General features: G+C 36.7%; 1 protein-coding gene across 1 annotated transcript; it reads right to left on the reverse strand.

The window, feature by feature from the left end:
• Window positions 1-247: 247 nt before the first annotated feature.
• Window positions 248-15,772, reverse strand: LOC124297227 (ornithine decarboxylase 2-like). The gene is made up of 7 exons (XM_046748016.1): window positions 15,441-15,772; window positions 14,348-14,424; window positions 12,313-12,485; window positions 9,150-9,447; window positions 6,900-7,139; window positions 650-858; window positions 248-564 (listed from the first exon to the last, which is right to left on the reverse strand). Exons 1-7 carry the CDS (start codon window positions 15,613-15,615, stop codon window positions 450-452), a joined length of 1,287 nt encoding a protein of 428 aa, XP_046603972.1. The 5' UTR covers window positions 15,616-15,772; the 3' UTR covers window positions 248-449.
• Window positions 15,773-18,519: the final 2,747 nt, after the last annotated feature.

Genomic DNA, 18,519 nt, shown 5'->3' on the forward strand with positions numbered 1-18,519 from the left:
AAATTACTTTGCAAGATGCGGCTGCCATGTTGTTGCAAGAAGTTGTAAGTGCTCTACGATAACCCGTTATGGTATTATTACCAAGGGTGAAATCACCCGTCTTACCCCCCTTTCTAATGATCTAGTAGCCATCAAAGATAAAAGAAGTTTGTAAACGTCTTATCTGTTAAAATTAATAAGGTTGCTGTGTCGACTAGCATTCTTGTAAAAACAGTCTTGTTTCAGACTTTAAGCAAATAACACCGCGTTTAGCAATAAACATAATTTTCTCAACATTTTAATTTTCACCACTTATTTGTCACACAAGCTCAAGTATCCACATTTTATTTCGTAATTCTAGCGAGAGCTACAGTATATTACGAATGCACATTTGGACATTTGGATTGGGTACTGGCGGGCTAGTATAACGGTGTTTCGTTTCCATATAATCTACAGAGACTTGGCCTCCATCATTGGATTATTGTTACTGACGTACTTTTTGATTGTTGATCCCAGTGGTTCTCTTCAGTTCCGAAAAGAGATTTAATTTTCGGATGCGTTTTTTGTTCCAAGTCTAACGATTTCCTGTGAAATCATATTTATTGAAATTAGTGCTTATCCTGGCGCTACGTGCTAATAGTTGTAATGGTATATTTGCAGACAAACTCACAACGCTTCCCTCTTGATGAAGGGAAATACAGCTGGTGGAAGGATTCCGTTAAAGGTTCCCGCCAAAGAAAGAGTGTAGGCACCCATGTTAGGCCATACTAACCAATCACCGATTTTAAGTTCGGGAAACCAATGATCACGAATAACGCAGTCATAAGGGTCGAGCGTTGGTCCCCAAATGGTTGACAGATACTTCTTTTCGCACACCGGCTATAAGGAAAAAAATAGCATTAAACTTGTAAGAATTTGAATATCGTTGTGACATACATACTGTAACATTTTAATTTTATTACGATACGGTAAGATAAGGTCAGGGCAATTAATCCGTTTCTTTATGGTGCAAGTTCCTTATGGCAAGAGAAATTGTAGCGTTAGGCGCCAGACACGACTGCGTCAATTTTTAGAAAAGAGAAGAGATCAGAGAAACGGTAAAACAAACCTTACGACGGTTCTGCACAACTAACTCAGACTACCAAGATACTGGCAGAGGGGTGGGGGGTAGCCAGAAAAAATACAAAAAAAAGCAAGTATTACGTTAATAGTATCGAATCACTCAGAGAAGAAAATTTCAATAATTCAGCAAGACAAGATAATGAAATAAACAAAAGAACAGACATTAGTGGGATAATATTATTCAACAATCAACAATCAGCAGGCTTACGATAATCAAAAATGAATGACTGGCATGCAATAAAAATCTTTGAAATTATTTATAATAGAGAAAATTAATACAACGAGCGAGAATTATTAAAAGTCGAAAAATTACAATCTCCACGTACGATAATTAAAAGAAAACGAGATTGATAACAGGTGTGATAAGTGATAAAGTTAAACTTAAAGAGTACGTGTTATTTTATAACCATTCTATAATATAATTAATGAACGGAATAGTAAAAATGCCAGAATTCGGATAACAAATTAATTCTTGCGTCATTGACGATATTATTTTGATAGTCTAATTCAATTGTTGTTGAGGAAAGTTAACGGTATCAACGAGCATTCGCGAATACTTTTTGCGGCATGAATTGTGAGCTGAGAATTAAAATATTGGGTGATAAACGATGCGGTATGTCCTAGATCTAATAAACTTATTATTAACGACAATTTACTTTACGTAGAAACCTATGTTGCGGTACTTTGGCGGTAGGGAATCGGTTTGTGCGATTATTGGAGAAGTAATTATAGAGAATTAACGATAGAATAGAAAATAAGCGCTAATATAGTTATTCTCTACGACATTTTTACAGAACGTCCACGGTTGCGATATTTAGGGTTTCCGATGTTCCAGGACTTGACCAAATCAATTATTATAGACAAGATATTAACGATAAATCAAGGTATTCACATTAAATACGGTATGATAAAGACAATTATGAAACACAAAAATACTATGTAACATAATTGTAAACAATGTAAGAGAGAAAATTGTAAGCGTGAGACACGTTAAGAAAAATTACGGCATTAGACAAGATAATGCGATATTGAGTAAGGAATTGCGATATTAGATATAGAGAGACTGACAAATCAGGCCGAAGAAATGCCATACAGATGAGAAAATAGAGATAAGGTAAGAGAAAATCACAAGATCAAGTGCTAAACTTGCGAAGAAAAGGTAAGAAAATTAAGGTAACAATTCTTACTTAACTCTTTCATGCATACATTCTTCCTTACGTGCGATTCACTTGAAATTCTGTTAACATAGGCTTTTAGGGTCGCTGATTACGAATCTGAACTTGAAATTCGGAAATTCAAAATGGTGGAACCAATATGATGGACGTAAATTTAACAAGTCATTTTCTTTTGACAAAACTTACGAGGAGAACCCGCCAACTATAATCACGGATTTGCACGAGACTTCGCAGAGTGAAAGAGTGATGAAAATAAACGAACATGTATTTTGGCCTATCCGTAAACACTCGACCGTTTCCCAGAATAAAGGTTAAAGTTTGACGCCACTTCATGAGTCTGCTCGTACGCGCTGTGCTAAAGTGGCTCGAGTTTTTCCGCGTCGTGTCAAAGTCCCGACAAATTATTTCTTTTTTTTTCATTTCTTCATCAAAGTATGCTCTACGAATGTTTCTCATTTTATTGATAGATACAAGGGCGGTATATTTGAATTACAGTTCATTATTTCGAAGCAATTGTCCGTTGTTCCAAAATATGCTGCTGGGTATTAGGTTTAAAAATAATTGGAAATAACAAATGTATGATAGAAAGACGCTTAATCCTTGTGCTTATCGTTACAATATTATAATTCAAGAGGATTCGGTGCATTCTTCGGGGTGATACCTATTACCAAAACATGCGAAAAATAAGAATTTTTTTACATCATGAGCAACGCACGAAGGCACTGTTGCCGCAGTCACATTTCTCGGTGTGAATGTTTTCTGTAAAAGCAACGTCACTGAAAAATGCAAAAAATTTCGCCATCCGTTGACAGTTTTCCAGCAAACCATGCATACCGAATCATTTTCTCCAATGCTGCAATTGATTATGAATCAAGGCGTGTACTTGAATCACCTCACGTCTACTTTTATGCAAGACATGTTGTCTTGTGTGTGAATGTTTCACACACCCAGAAATGTGTCTACGGCAAAAGTGCCTTGGTGCGTTCCTCACGATGTACAGAATTTTTATATGTCGAATGTTTTTATAATAGGTTTCACCCCAAGGAATGCACCGGATCCTCTTGAATTGTAATATTGTAACGATAAACACAAAGTTTAAGTGTGCGAAACCTGTCGTGGCACATGAGTGTGTGGAGCGTGTCTGATTGGTCGGTGCTATGTGTGCGAGCACTGCGCGTGCATCATTTTGTACGTGTCATGACTCCGACTCTGTACTACGAATTAGTTTGTGTCCCAAGCGTTAGCTGGCTGTCTGGAAATAAGCGGGTGGTCAGGTCCTCGATCTCCAGGGCACTCGTCCAGGGCCTGGAATTTGCCATAGGCCGACTGGTTCCCTGTTTAGTTCTGCTTTCAACCACGGCAGGCCTTTTAGCGCTACAGTCGCGGGAAATTCGCGATGCACTGGTGACTTTGCCGCCATCTTACATTTTGTTACATTTCACAAATGACAATAAATGTGGATTCAAGGCATTCGCACTGATAGGTCTGATATAAAAATTGATTTGAATTGTTTGTAAAAAAATATGGCTCTAAAAGCAAAGTGCTGTGTCTTAAATTGTTCCGATGTAACATCTGTGCGGCATAGATTTCCAAAAAATGTAAAACATGTATTTCATATATGAAAACATTGAGCTCAATACCCGAAATTTAGCGAATTCGTGACAAACATATTGTCTATAGGACATCAAATATATGTATACTAGTCTAATTGAATCGTATACTTAATTACCTTTTTACAGTAATAATTTTATAATACGTGCAAAAAGTATTCCCTACTGTAAATTCGAATTTCAAGCTACCAATCCCTAGTTAACCTCTTTAGTACTGATTGCGACCACGGCAAGGTAAGTGACACTGACTGCACGAAAACTTGTCCCCACCTCGGAGCGCTGCGGATACGCTTCTATTTGTTTAATTCTAGGCAGCACCGGCGCCATGCAAGGGCGGACTGGGCGGCTGCTCGGGGCCCTGTGGCTGCCTCGCCCGGCGTGTGAGCGAATGATCCCCACCACAATTTGAAAGTAGCAGCAAGTTAGATTTTGCAGATATTCTTCCAACTTTTGCAAACAAAAAATCTCGCACGCTTGCATTTTGAGTTTTGAATAGTCCAAAATTTTTGCAGGGGGCCTGATTTTCAAGGCTTGCACGGAGCCTGCCGTGACCTAGTGCCAGCGCTGATTCTAGGCACCGTCGTCCACGAGAACAGATTGTCATCACAATGATAGTTTATGCTTCTGATTCATCCTTACGATGCAGTCCGCCAAAACAGTTTAACCTCACGTTGCTACCCGCTGACTATCTGCGTTGAGGTTCATAAAGTTAGCACCCGAAGTCAATATAATCGACTGAAAGTAGTTTAGATCGTTTGCGCGTGATTTGAATATAAAAAATATCACTCGCTCTCATTTGCGCGTTCACTCGTTTTTGAGAAAAATACAAATAAAGTTAGGGTGCTGAATTTCAGCACACGGTTTTTGAAAATGGTATTGTGCGAAAGACTCATTGAATTTCAGACACATGTCGTGTCAATCGTTTGCGCGTCGTTTGCGCAATCAGCACCGCGAAGTAATTAGGCAAAAAATATAAAAATTACCAGTAAAAGAATTATTTTTTCTAATTTACAATGTTAGCCACCAGAATAAATAATTGCGCATGCACCGAGAGCGGTTCAATTCCGTGTGTCCCAGATTGCAACCAGATCGACCTAAACCAATATTGTAAATAGCGGAAATAGTGCGTTTCAATCAATTAAAATCGTTCACGTGATTTGCGCATCGCCCAAACCAGAAAAATATCACAACAAGTTTTAAAAAAGTAGAATGAACACCGGGTGCTGAAATTCAGCACCCTAACTTTATTTGCATTTTTCTCATAAACGAGTGAACACGCAAACAATCTAAACTACTTTCAGTCGAGTATATTGACTTCGGGTGCTAAACTTATGAACCTTCTGCATCGCCAAGAAGTAGGTGGTTTAGTAGTCCGTTATCAAGGCGGTAAGTCTTCGGTGACAGGAGGCTGCTATTATGTTTTAACGCACGGCTGTACGCCATCACCTTGGCATCGAGCGACAGTGCGGTATGTTTTCGAAATTCTGCACCCGGCTGAGAAGTCTTCTGCCTTTAGATGTCGGGTCATGGTTTCAGACCCTGACACTGTACGCGGAGTCAAGAGAGGCATTTATTCTTCCATCGGATTGGTGTTCTATCTGCCAGGGCGACCGTTTGAGCCTCGGTGCTTTTTCGCACATGTCCCAGGTTCTACGGCGGCGATGCGCCTCGTCGTACCACGTGGCGGTAGTGATCTTCGTTGGTGACATGTTGTGGTAGTTGTTCTTATTGACGGTATTCGTTACTCGTGTCACAGCACGTTACATAGATAAGAGAGAAAAGAAGAGAAGTCCACTTAATTAATTAGCTTAGTTTAACGTAGGTTATGAGTTGGTTTTCCGGGAAAATCAGAACACAAAACACACCAACGTGTGCGGTAAATAATCCTTATAACCGTTTCGCCGAAAAAAGTGTTACCATACATGCAGCGCTTGTGACGAGTGAAGCTGTGCTAACACCATGTCGAGAAGTCAGTCGTTTAGTATTTGTCGAAGAGTGAACACATAACTAGCTAGTGTACGACTCAGAACTAGAACGTATTGTTTGATATATTATTTTCTTACGACGTTGTTCATTCTTCTTTCTTTGAACCCTGTTGGCGAATTTATTTATAATCTATTCTGCTGATAATTGTAAATTTTGAAAACTGATTAATACGATTGCAAATACTGATGACTGTCACTGAAATTGAGACAATTCAACTGCAACAAACGACGCTTCTAAAAGATGAGCATATATTATGTTTCATTGTTAATTGTCCAAAATTTTGAATTCATAAATCAATATAATGTGTAATAATATTTCGTCAACTGACAACTGTATATTCGGTGACGGACACTTTATTTAATGTGTCAACAAAATAAATCTATACATATAGCCGACCAATTATCCCGTTGAATGTATGCTTTTATCTGTATGTTTATATGTTCATATATGTGATAGTGCATCGAAATAAAGAAATACATTTTTTTATCTGGTAATAAACGACCCCCAAAAATATGCACCCAACGGGGTGATTTCTTGATGCTTTTGATGGATTTGAATGCAACCAACACTGAAATGTTTCTATTAATTCCCTCTAGACCGATTATTAACAGATAAAAAAATATACGTGTCTCTTAGTTTTCGATGCACTAGAACATATATGAACTAGACCAAAATTGCAGGGGTCGACCTACCGAGGGTTCCTTGTTAGTAGTTCCGGGTAGGGATGAAGGGGAAAGTTTTTCTACGAATCTATCTTCCCCAACTATGTACCTCCGGCTCGCAATCGAGACTTTTGCACTTGGCTCTATATAGCTTCGATCGCTCTTATGCTTCAAATGAAAAAAGTTTCATCTGAAGGTATACGAAATCCAATTTTATTCAAGTGCAGTTTTGCGACGTACGAATAACAGACTGCTTGCGTCGCTTCGTAGGCATGTTGATCAAGACAAGCGTTTCAAGAGTATTAAACTACTCTCAGCATTGAGTTGAACAATAGGATTAAGCAAAATTCTGGCTAACAACAAACCTTATTCAAAGCAATCGGTGAGTAAGTCTTGATTGCCAACAGATGGTCGATGAATGATCCAAAGTTTCCATCGTTTATCCAATACATGTTCCGGATCTTGCCTTCCTCGGTAACGGTTTTCTTACCGAACACAAAAGAGGCGAGGGTGAATGCTGAGGCTACGTAATACCTCCCTGGCTCACTAATTACTCTTATCGACGGATCCACCCCTTCCAAGGCCTCGTTGATTATCTTGGCGATCTGTAACCAATTGTTTTCAATAGTAGTTAAACAGCGGGTAGTTGGTTTCAATCACCCCAGCGAATGTGTATTTCAATACTTAAAAGAAATAGAAGAAAAATATTCATACGATGCTTGAAGAGTTTCGAGGGGCGCATATTATATTATCGCGGATTGACTTGGGGATTGTGTCAACTCACAGATTTCGCGAATAACCCCCGGTCTTAGGCAGGGAACATGAGTGGATATGAGTGGCCGAATACTAAGTCGAAAACAAATCCCAGTGAACCAAAATGAATTGAAAACGAATTAAAAATAACCACGCCATATTTCAATCCTGTTTAACGAGGAAATTGAATTCATCAAGAATCACGTAGTTTTATTCCCTTTTTTACTAAAGTCTATTCACGGAACTCATTACCAATATTCATCTATACGAATGAATGCATGTATTCGGTCCAATTTGTGGTTCGGAACTAATTTTAAGTGCAAGACTTTAGGTATTTATATTAAATATGCGTGGTATGAATTTGTATCGATTATAACAGAGAATCTATCAGCCTAATTTTTTCTTTTGTGGAACAAGTTCGAGATAATAAGATTCTGCGTGAATTAGTTTGTGATGTCAATTCCCACTAATTCTACATATCAGATTCTTCGAGTTTGCAGTAGGTTCAGTTATAGATCACCAGGCGTAGAGAAGAGTTTTCACATTTTCACAAACAAAAGAGAACACTGTAAGCTTTTACTCATGAAATATGTTTCATGCCTCTAGTTGCCTGCAATCAGACTGTGAGAGTTGCTAATTTGCATACTTGATAGGTTATATATCAGCAATTTCTGTACATTATTTCAGTTCAGAACAATCCGAAAGATAGAATACATTTATAAGGAGAGTATCAGCGTTCCGGATTATGGATTTCGCTGAAACTTATGAGATTGTTTCTTTGCGTTAAAAAATGAAGTTTCTGATGTACAATTCCATCTGATTGGCATTTCTTCATTCGATAGAAAATTTCATATGTCATTTCACAATTATTCTTGATACTTTAGTACTCTTTAGAATGCGTGATCTTGTGTCACTTACTGAAATCGACATGAAATACAATTGGTTTTTACAGGTGATAAATTATTTCTTTGAGAAAGTTGATGCCAGAGAGCTGGGAGATAGTATCAATTCAACATAAATTTTCAAAAGCGAAAAACCTGATATTATTGAAAAACTCAACAAATTTGTTCAAGACAGCTATGATTTAAACTGTAGAAATTCAACTTCATTATCAATATACCATATTACATTTGGTAAAGAAAGGAGAAACAGTTATCTCGATTTTAGAGTGCACAGCTGGAAAAATTAAATCATTGCATAAGTTAGATTATATAACAATATTATCATCAGATTATTGGCAGATTCCAATTTAATGCTAATGATTTTCGTGAATGTTGCCCCGACCCTGATACTCTGTTCCATAGAATAGGAACCTGTCTTTGTCACCGAGAACAAAGAAAAGATATTTACCTGCATTAGTTGATTATAATCAAAACTTTTTTATATCCATAACTAATCGAAACATCAGAAGTATTAGAATAGCTGCATTCATAAACTTTGCTACTTGCAATAAGCGGTGTGAAGCAAAATGTTTCGATTTTTTCTTTTTATTACTTACTCTATACTTAGTAATCTCTAAGATATAACCACGCAATTTCTACAAGTTGAATTATAAACAATAGCTGAACAAACTGATATATGGATATTTAGCTTGGCTTATGCCTTCTACACCTTAGGAGGACTTACACTCCTTTATAAAGTTGACGTAGGAAGGATTGAACAAATAAACTTACTCACTTACTAGTCACGGGCAGCATAATATTGTTAGAGTTGGAATATTTTATGTAAGCCGAGACCTCGGAGATTATTATTATATGCAAATTGATAGAACGAGACTAGTTTGACTACCTACCGGGGCTGCGTCAAAGGAATAAGTGAATCGTCAAGGTTGGATGCAATTATCTTTAATTTTCAATGCGAACCTCATCGATGGACTTGTCGCCGCCGGGAAATCCTCCTCCAATATCAAGTAGCTTTACATTTTGGAAACCATGTGACTCCGCATACTTGAACAAATTTTGGGCGATACCGATTCCTCGGCCATAAGCCATAGGTTCGCCACAATCACTTCCCACGTGGAAACTGAACCCATGAAGATTGAGCCCCAGCTCTCTGGTTTTTTTTACTAGCTGTGGTGCTTCGAAGATTGGATCGCAGCCACTTTTGGAACCCAGTTCTATCTCGGATACGGCCGCATCACACCGGAAACGGATAATAATGCTGCGGCGGGAGAAAAAAAAAATACATTTTTCGAAACTGAATGTACAGAAATTACAATATTTTCTTCTTCCTTGGCTATGATCAATGTCCAGTGAGTTCAGTTCTCTCAATTTTTAACCTCAACAATATATTAAGACGGGTATTGCCCGATACGGGTGTAGCCGAGGAATAACACATTTTAACACCGAGCAACGTTTATGACTAACGGAAAACCCTAGGTAGATCGCCCCCTCGACAGAACTGGACATTCTTGCCGAGTAGAAAAAATATTTACCGAGAAAGGTGAATTAAGGTACATCTGAGTTCCTCTTTTCCATGAACTATTCAATGCGATATATGTTATACTTTTCATCCGATCAATATGCAATATGTCATCAACATTAAGAATGCCTACATCATTTCTACAAAAATGGTGTACATTTAACTTACATCAATACGCAATATATATTAGTCATTGTAATCAACTATACCAGTTTGTGGTTCTTGTTATTTCACCTATTGTGGTTAATTATTTACTGCAAAACATGATGGAATCTGCTTCTACATGATGTATTTGTATTGAAAGGACTATTATAACAACTGATGGCGTAACAATTAACCTTTACTTTTCCCACACCGGAAGGAGGCATTTTTTCGTACAAACATTTGTTTTGTCAAAAAAAGATAACAATTAACCGCCAGACCACTCGTCAATCTTGGTACAAGTCCCGTCGATCAGGACAAATTTGGCCACTTGCACTCGGTCCCTATCAGTGTTGGGCATTCTTTTATTTAATTATATTCTAATCACAAATTAAAAATGTCATTTGTAATCGAAGAAGAGAAAATCACTAATCACAATTTGAATTTGTAATTAGAAGAATAAAAAATACCAATGATAATTGTGATTTACAATTTAAAAATTTCAATCACAAGTTACCAATGTAATTAGTATCGAATTTTTTAGTCACCACAAACGGCGGATGTAATTAGTGTCGCATATTCTTCTGATTACTGATTCCGAATGTAATTAGAAACAATTTTTCTTCTAATTACAAATTATAAATGTAATAAGATTCGGTTTATCTCGTAATTACGAATTACCAATGTAATTAGTGGCTGCGACGTGATTACTTGCACAAAGTAATTAGTGGTACTCCATCTGATTGTCACTATTTCGTTGAAATCATGCCGGTTCTTCATTTTGGCGCGAAATACACATGATTTGGGGTCTGTCTATTCAGAATTGCTTATAGAATCGTGCTCTCATGCTCTTTTTTGAGCGAAAGGTTTGTAGGCTCAGATTTTAATCGACTTGAGTGCCACGTCCATATTTCACGTTTCAAATAGCGTAAAAGTTAGTTAATATCAACTGATTTTATGCTTTTACGTAAACCTATTCTCTAACAATAAGAAACATCCAAGGTTGCAGGTGCGAACGATTTGGATGCACCCTTTCGGAGATATTTAAAAAAATTCTGCAGGTCAGTAATTTCGACGAGGGCCCTTCCTTCAGTTAAATTTATCATATACATGTTGAAGTTATGCAGGGCTCAATTGGTTGAACGATAGTCAGCATCGCAACAAGTGTGCTACTTATGTTACGGCAGATACTTCGATTATAGTGACACACTACGTTTTTACGATAGTAGAAAAGAATTAAGGGGATGCCCTAGTCGATTTTGACGTTGTCGTATATATCACCAAATATCGAAATTCACGTATATCAAACGCAAAAAAGGTCTTAATAGCTCCATTTTATACGCAATTCCGAACAAAAATATTCCAATGTATTTTCATTTAACGCAGAAATAAAGAAATTGCATAAACTCTTCGAATTTACTATTGCGATTTCGTATAATCCGTGTCATTTCTTTATTTTCGCCTCAAATGAATATGTATTACAAGGTTTTTGTGAAAATTTGTATTAACGAATGTCCTCGTGATGTCATCGGCTGGTTGTCGGCACGACTTTATCACCACATAATCCAATTTGTTAATTTTAATGGAGTCAAATTGTTATTCTTGGGGTTTCAAATTACTCATGTCACTTGAATTAATGAATTGTAACCATGTACTTGTTCTACTATCAATACGCGAAAAAACACGGCAAACGGTCAGCTGTCAGCCTGGTTGATTTTTTTACACCAGACGGATCATTGCAAAGTGAGAATCTCAATAGAATGGAGCTGTTAAGTTTTTTTTTTGCGTTCGAGATAGACTTGGGGACAATGAATCTGAGACGGGTAATTTCTTACACTAGACAATTATGTTGGCAACACAGAGAGACCTACAGCGCCATAGTCGGCCGAGCGCGAAACAAACTCAATCCCAATAAACATAATATAACCCATGACCGTTAAATCGTCGAAAATGAAGTGTCAATCCAACAAATCATTATCCACGCGGTATTCTAAGGTTAGATTCGACGGTCATGGGTTTTTTATTTGGAGATACGTACATCAACGCTGAAATCGACCAGTGCACCCTCTTATGGGGGAGGGGGGTTACAGCTTGGACGGTCTAAGATCATACCTATTTTTAGGAGTTTTTTTTGTTAAGAAAGTCAAAACGCTTGGAGCTATTTTGAGTATGAGGGCTTTATAATTCATAGTTTCAAGAAAATTTTACAATTTTTTTCATTGAAATCGATAACAAAGTGGCAGCGTGTTGCAGGAAAAATTCTAAAATGTTCTTGAAACTATAAATAATAAAGCTCTCAAACGTAAATTGCTCTAAGTGTTTCCACTTTCTTAAAAAACAAACTCCAAAAAGACGTATGATTTTGGACCACACAAGCCCCCCCCCCCCCCCCCCCCCCCCCAAATACCGTCATTTTGGGTAAGGGATCTTATTGTTACGTTGGCCAATAATCCAGATACTTACTTTGCCTCGGGAAACAAGTTCTTCATTTTGTACAATTCCTCTTCGCTGTCGACGGTAAGATTGGTCACTCCTACCATCCTAGCGTACTTGATGTGCGAATTTTGTTTCATTGTATTGGCAAAGATGATGCGATCACCTGACACCCCAGCTGACAAAACCTGACTAATTTCTTCCTGCATCACATGTTAAACAGAAAAATACCTGATTACACATGAGTATTTATACGGCGACTGTCGGATTATCGGATTGATGCGACGTAATACTACAGATACATCATCGTAACAATCTTGCTACAGTTCCTGAGAGCATAAAAAGAATTCCGTTATAGGTAATATCTAAGAAATTATTGTTTAGATATCCGTCAAATTATTATCCTCAACTAGCGTTCATTGCCGGTGATGATTAGAAGAGATCAGAGAAAAGTGACCCCGCGAAGCAAAGTGATCCGGTTAAAATTTGTACCAATCGGTGATGAAATCAAGATTGCAGTTTTGCGTTTCGGTCGATGCGAAAAACCAATGTCCGTAAAACCAAGCGATCGTTCGTATGGAAGATGCGAAGCAGCGAATATTACTTGAAGCGAAAGCTGATCAAATACTAGTTGTCCTTCATACAATTAAAAAAAATTATTGATAAAACAAGATTATTTCGTTTCACCACTCAAGGTAGACGTGGGGGAGACTTCTAAGCTTTCTAGGAATTAGCATTAAAGTTTCGAAAATTGTCAAAGTTTTTTGAACTTTCGGTAAATTGTATTTTATTTTACTTTTCCGTTTTTTATAGCCACTTAACGAAAAATAATTCTACTTTGTGACTTGGAGGATATGTTGAGCACAATATTAATCTATTTTAAAAATACTAAGATTGTCCAAATGGGTGGGATATTTGAAAAACTGAAAATATCACTCTGACAGCGTTTACGAGTACTATATTGAGGTCAAGTACGATCATTTAGCATTGCTTTACGTTTTTGGGAATTTAAAACTAAACTTTCCAATCCGTAGGTGCTTGTCATTCATATCAAACATCAATGAGTTCTTGTAACTATTTGATTATGTACCGAGATTAGACAGTGAAACTTAAAAGGTTGAGTAGGTGAGAGATATCGTACCGCGGAAATATTTTGATCTGGCTAAGTGCAAATGTAATTTTGAAATTGTATTGATTGAACACCACAATTTGACTCTTCTAATAGCTGTTTCGGGGGGGGGGGGGGGGGGGGGGGTCATTGGAGGTCTCAATCCAGGTTTTCGACCCTATTTTACTTGTACTACACATACAGACAATGTATTGGAAGTATATCGGACTTTATTCAAATTGTGTTCTTTGTTTTTTGTTCAGTGTTCAGATCGGTTTAATGATACCGAATAATTGGCAAGTATAATTGAATGTCATGTCAGGTCATGTTATGTGCCGTCATATCCGGTCAGCTCATGTCATATAGCGTCATAGAGTTCAAGTCAGTGGTCCTTTAATGTCTTCTATTTATTGTACGCATTGCATACGTAAAGTTATAAGAAAGTTTTCTACCACTTTTTGTCATATTTAACTTTCATAATTCTTGCAGCATTTTTAGGTTAGGAAATAAATACGATAAATACGAAAAAAGCGTTTCTCTGTATACTTTCTCGTGATTGCACAAGTTGCAAAATAAAAATTTGCAACTGAAAGAGGTTACGTTCGAAAGAAAAATATGGGGGTGCGGCTAAATCCGCTCAATGACTCTGTGCACACGTTACAATAGACTTTCCTAACAGAACCGTTTAATGCGGCAAACTCTCGCGTTAACTCGACACTGCTGCAGCAGTTTTTTTTTTTTTACATCAGATGCCCAGATCTGTATACAAGACCGTGCTGTGTATCGTTCGAATTGGAAAATAGTCCGAAGAAATCGGTTAACACACAGACTATTAATTCAGCTCTCGGAGTTCGCGGTGATATACAACATAAGTGAACTGGAAATTGAAAGTAAGTAAATATAAAAATATTTTCTCCATTTTTTTATTCTAATTATATCTCTCCAAATCCGTATTACCTTTGAAGCACAATCGAAACCAGCATTGAGGGCAGCCAATGTCTTTATCACCGTTCCATTAGGGTTGCATTTTATTGCTAAAATCAAATAAGTAGATTATAATTCCGATCTGCAGCGAGGCAATCAGGTTGAGAGATTCAGGAAACGGCAGTATGGAGGTTGTTTCAAATCAATTGAAGTGGTCAAATATCTCGGGAAAAATACGTTTCATAGTAAATTGTTTCGGGCAGAAATGTTAAGAGTTCAGAGGGGAATGTAAGGCGATATTATCAACAATTTTCTTATTGCTAATGAATGCTGCAAAAAGAGATCAGTATGTCATTTTAGATTTCTCGACCAATTGTTTTTATTACATAAGATCATAGCTGGCTTTTGAGCGAAACCGAAATAATATTTGGAAATGACTTGAAAAATTTCGTACCCATCGCCTCGTCAAGTTTGAAGAAATTTCAAACCCTGATCGCTGGTAGAGAAAATAGGGAGATGAGGTAGAGGAGGGGGAATGGTGTATTGGGTAGATCGAATAATGTGAAATCTTCAGTTTCATGATTTATGTGGCTAGAATCTAAAATGCGCAGAGTGCTTGATAAAGGCTTACAATCAAATTTCGTTTATTCGTAACAAAGAAATTTTCAGTTCATCGATAGAATACTGTTCAGCCCATTCTGTAGAACGAGCGAAGAAAAAGGGGCACTTAACTTTATTGCAGAAAATTCGAATATTTTTAGGTTCGAAATGATGAAATTACGAGCTTCAAATAAAATAACAAGTACTGATAATCGTATCAATATGTCGGTTCTCTTTTTTCATAGAAAAAGAGTGCGACAACTGGCTAGAGAACCACATTCACGTACATGTGTGCGTGTGCGTTCATGCCGTGGTAAGTTGAGTTGAGAGATTGGTTAATTTCGAACGACTGTAATTCGCAAAACGATAAATTTCCTATAAAAAGTAAGAAAAGTTTTTAGTCGCAGATTTTCACATGGGTCACCTTGTATCGAGCTGAATTGAAAATTTTAAAAAGGAAACTGTGGCATCATTTGAACTCCATGTAAATATAATATTGAATGAATTCTTGGAGTGAAATATTTACCGAAGTGAGGTTCCACCCTGGGTATTGTTGACAACCATTTTCGGTGCTGTTCTACGACATCCCCTACGTCTAACACGTAAAAGGCATCTTCCTGTTCGTTGCTTTTCGTGATTTCTGCGATGTAAGTGAAGTGGTCCTCGGTATCGTCTATAACTCGAACTTCATTGAATGTCATTTTAAAAACTCGAATTGTCAATACGTGCGGGTTGAATGTGAATATTCCTTTATAAATATTGTAGTTTAAGTAATATACGCGCACAGTGTATCTATGTAGTTCAGACAATAACTATATCCGCTATGTTCGGCCAATACGGAACAAATAACTCGGTTTGCATCTGCCTATGGCCTAGCGGCGGCGAAGAAACTAACTTCCCTCACTCCATCCATAACGAGAATGTTGAAATTCATTTTTTCCGCCGTATCAGGAAGTCGTAGTAGTTAATTACGTAAAATCTCGACGAAAAAATCAAGTTTTGAGCAATATAGTCTATAAACTGGTTTCAGCTATTGATTTTTTATTGCGTATGGTCATTTCTGTACTCAGCTGTTTCTTCTCTTACTTATGGAGCATTCCATGCCAAATTGTCGATTATTGATCAATGTTCTATGCTGAGTTCCGTAAAAACGGCTGATTCAATTTTGATGAGAAATGGGTCAAAAATCAAGTATAGGATAGATATGATACATGAAAATTTCCAAACTTCCAACACTTGCAGTTTTGAAAAAGTGAATTTGCGAACTTTTCAATAATTGTTTCATGTCTATTAAATTACAGAGGAATGGGTAGAACGAAGTTTTTGGTGATACAGCAAGTATTTGGCAGAAACGGATTGCGAACCCCTAAAACTTATCAAAGTTTTGAAACCTTTACTTACTCCGATTACATATATCCCGGATCTCGAACGAACAGCTAAATCGATTCAAAAGAAACTTGCGAACAATCTTAACTATTTGATGAAGATACGACAATTTTTGATAATATTTCTTGACTTCCGATCACAAACTATTTGGAAAAATTCCACAAACTTATGGAAACTAAAACTGCGAATGGAAATAGTGCTCATAACATATCTGTAAACTTGCATACATTTGCATATATTTACTACTACGTGACTGCATTTTCCTCTGTTTTTATTGAGGACATCAAATTTAAATTCAGTATTCTCTAACATCAGCAACTGTAACCCAGGATGATGACTCATATTCATAATTTCATAATTATTTGTTTCAAATTTTTTGTTCATAATTTAATTTTTCTTCATTCGCTTGATTTTATTTTGCTGACAAAATTGATGTGACAGATACAATGTTTCTGCTGTTTTTTGTACATCACGGGTACAATCGTTGATGCATCTTGAGAAATTACGTTACGGTCATGAAGGGTTTTATGGAATTGCTGCTTGTTTTATGCATTCTAGTTTATAGGTCAGATGTTGCATACCCGTTCCCCTAATCTTGTACCCTAGATATTGGACTAAAAGTCCAGAACAAGTTACATGTTGAAAATTTAATAGGGAGCCTAGTTTCCTCAAAGCGTGACTGACAATACTTGCTGGACTTTGTCCATGTGCGTTTCGGTATCTATCTATACTATTACATAACATATCCCTGACAATAAAGTACGTATTACGTTGGAACGAGCTTAAGGTAGTGGGTGTGTCTTACGGTAATTATTGATGACATTTGAATATAACAGGCGTTCGTGCATGTTAACTACGACCGGTTTTTGCGCGGCTATCGTCAATGATAACCGACAGTATACCCGCGACGAATCAAATTTTGAAAAGCAGTTTTTCCTTTTGTTAGTAGGGTTTCAAGAACATCTTGCATTCTTGGTAACGGAAATTGGTCAAGCTCGATGACTTTGTTTAGAATGCTGCTGTAATTATTATTGAGTTATGGAGTGGTAAGGAATGGTAGAAGAATTCGACACTTTATCTAGCTTAACTGAAATTTTATTAGAATAAAATGTAGGATTACGTGTCCGGAATCCAAGGTTAATTAGCCAAACCGAACTCTAGCGTGGATACTAAGAATTACCAAAAATAATTGATTTTCGATTGAATTGATTCCATTGATTATTTTTTCCCGATCGATCGACTCGATTATTTTTCCTCATGGTTGGTTTTTTTTTACTCCCATGAAAAATGCAAGACAATATAAATTTATTGATATCAATCATATTAGTAGACAGTAACAATTATGATGATTGTCTTACTAGGTACCTATTTGATATAATAAGTGAAATATATATTAATATGTGCACTTGGAATTAAAAATATTTTGAAAGAAACTATAAATCATCAAAAAATGTTTCCTCTACTAAGACTAGATACTGAAATTTATGAAATTTCCGTTTCACATGCACCGTTTCAAAAAAATACAACATAATCGATTAATCGATTAATTTTTACTGATTCAATTGAGTCGTGTTCGATTATTTTTTTGGATTCGATTCATCGATGCATCGATTATTTTTAACTTAGCTGGCCATCGCTAACTGGATACGAGCCAGCTGCTCATATGAATAATCAAGTATATCTGTTATAACGAAGACGATTTTTCTTGACCTTGATGGCTTGTTGATTAATGTTATTCTTGGATATGAAGGTCACAACTCAAAACAATTTTTTTATAGTGTTAACGTTTCGGCCCTGATGGGGGCCCTCCTCAGAACAATATCTGTTATATATAAATAAAAAAAAATTACCAATTGAGTATTCATAAACTGTTTTCACTCCAAAAACTAATACTAGTCTTCCTCTGTCTACTTGAGAATGATTACACTCACTTCCAATTAACGTACGGATAGCATAATAAATTAAGACATTATGGTTATTCATATAATGCGACAAAACTGCAGATACACTATGCGGTAAAGTGTCGCAAGTAAGCACTAATGGCTCATCCCGATCGTAATGTACTAAAAACTTTTTGGATACTAAATGTGTTATAATTTTGTTAAATGCATTCTTACATTCTTTACATTAATGAAAACCACGTTGTTTTTATAAGCAATCACATGCAGGTCTTAATTTTGTCACAATGTCGGGTATAAAATGAGCATAATAATTTATTG

The sequence above is a fragment of the Neodiprion virginianus genome, chromosome 2 (assembly GCF_021901495.1).
Source record: "Neodiprion virginianus isolate iyNeoVirg1 chromosome 2, iyNeoVirg1.1, whole genome shotgun sequence".
Taxonomy (NCBI): Eukaryota; Metazoa; Arthropoda; class Insecta; order Hymenoptera; family Diprionidae; genus Neodiprion; species Neodiprion virginianus.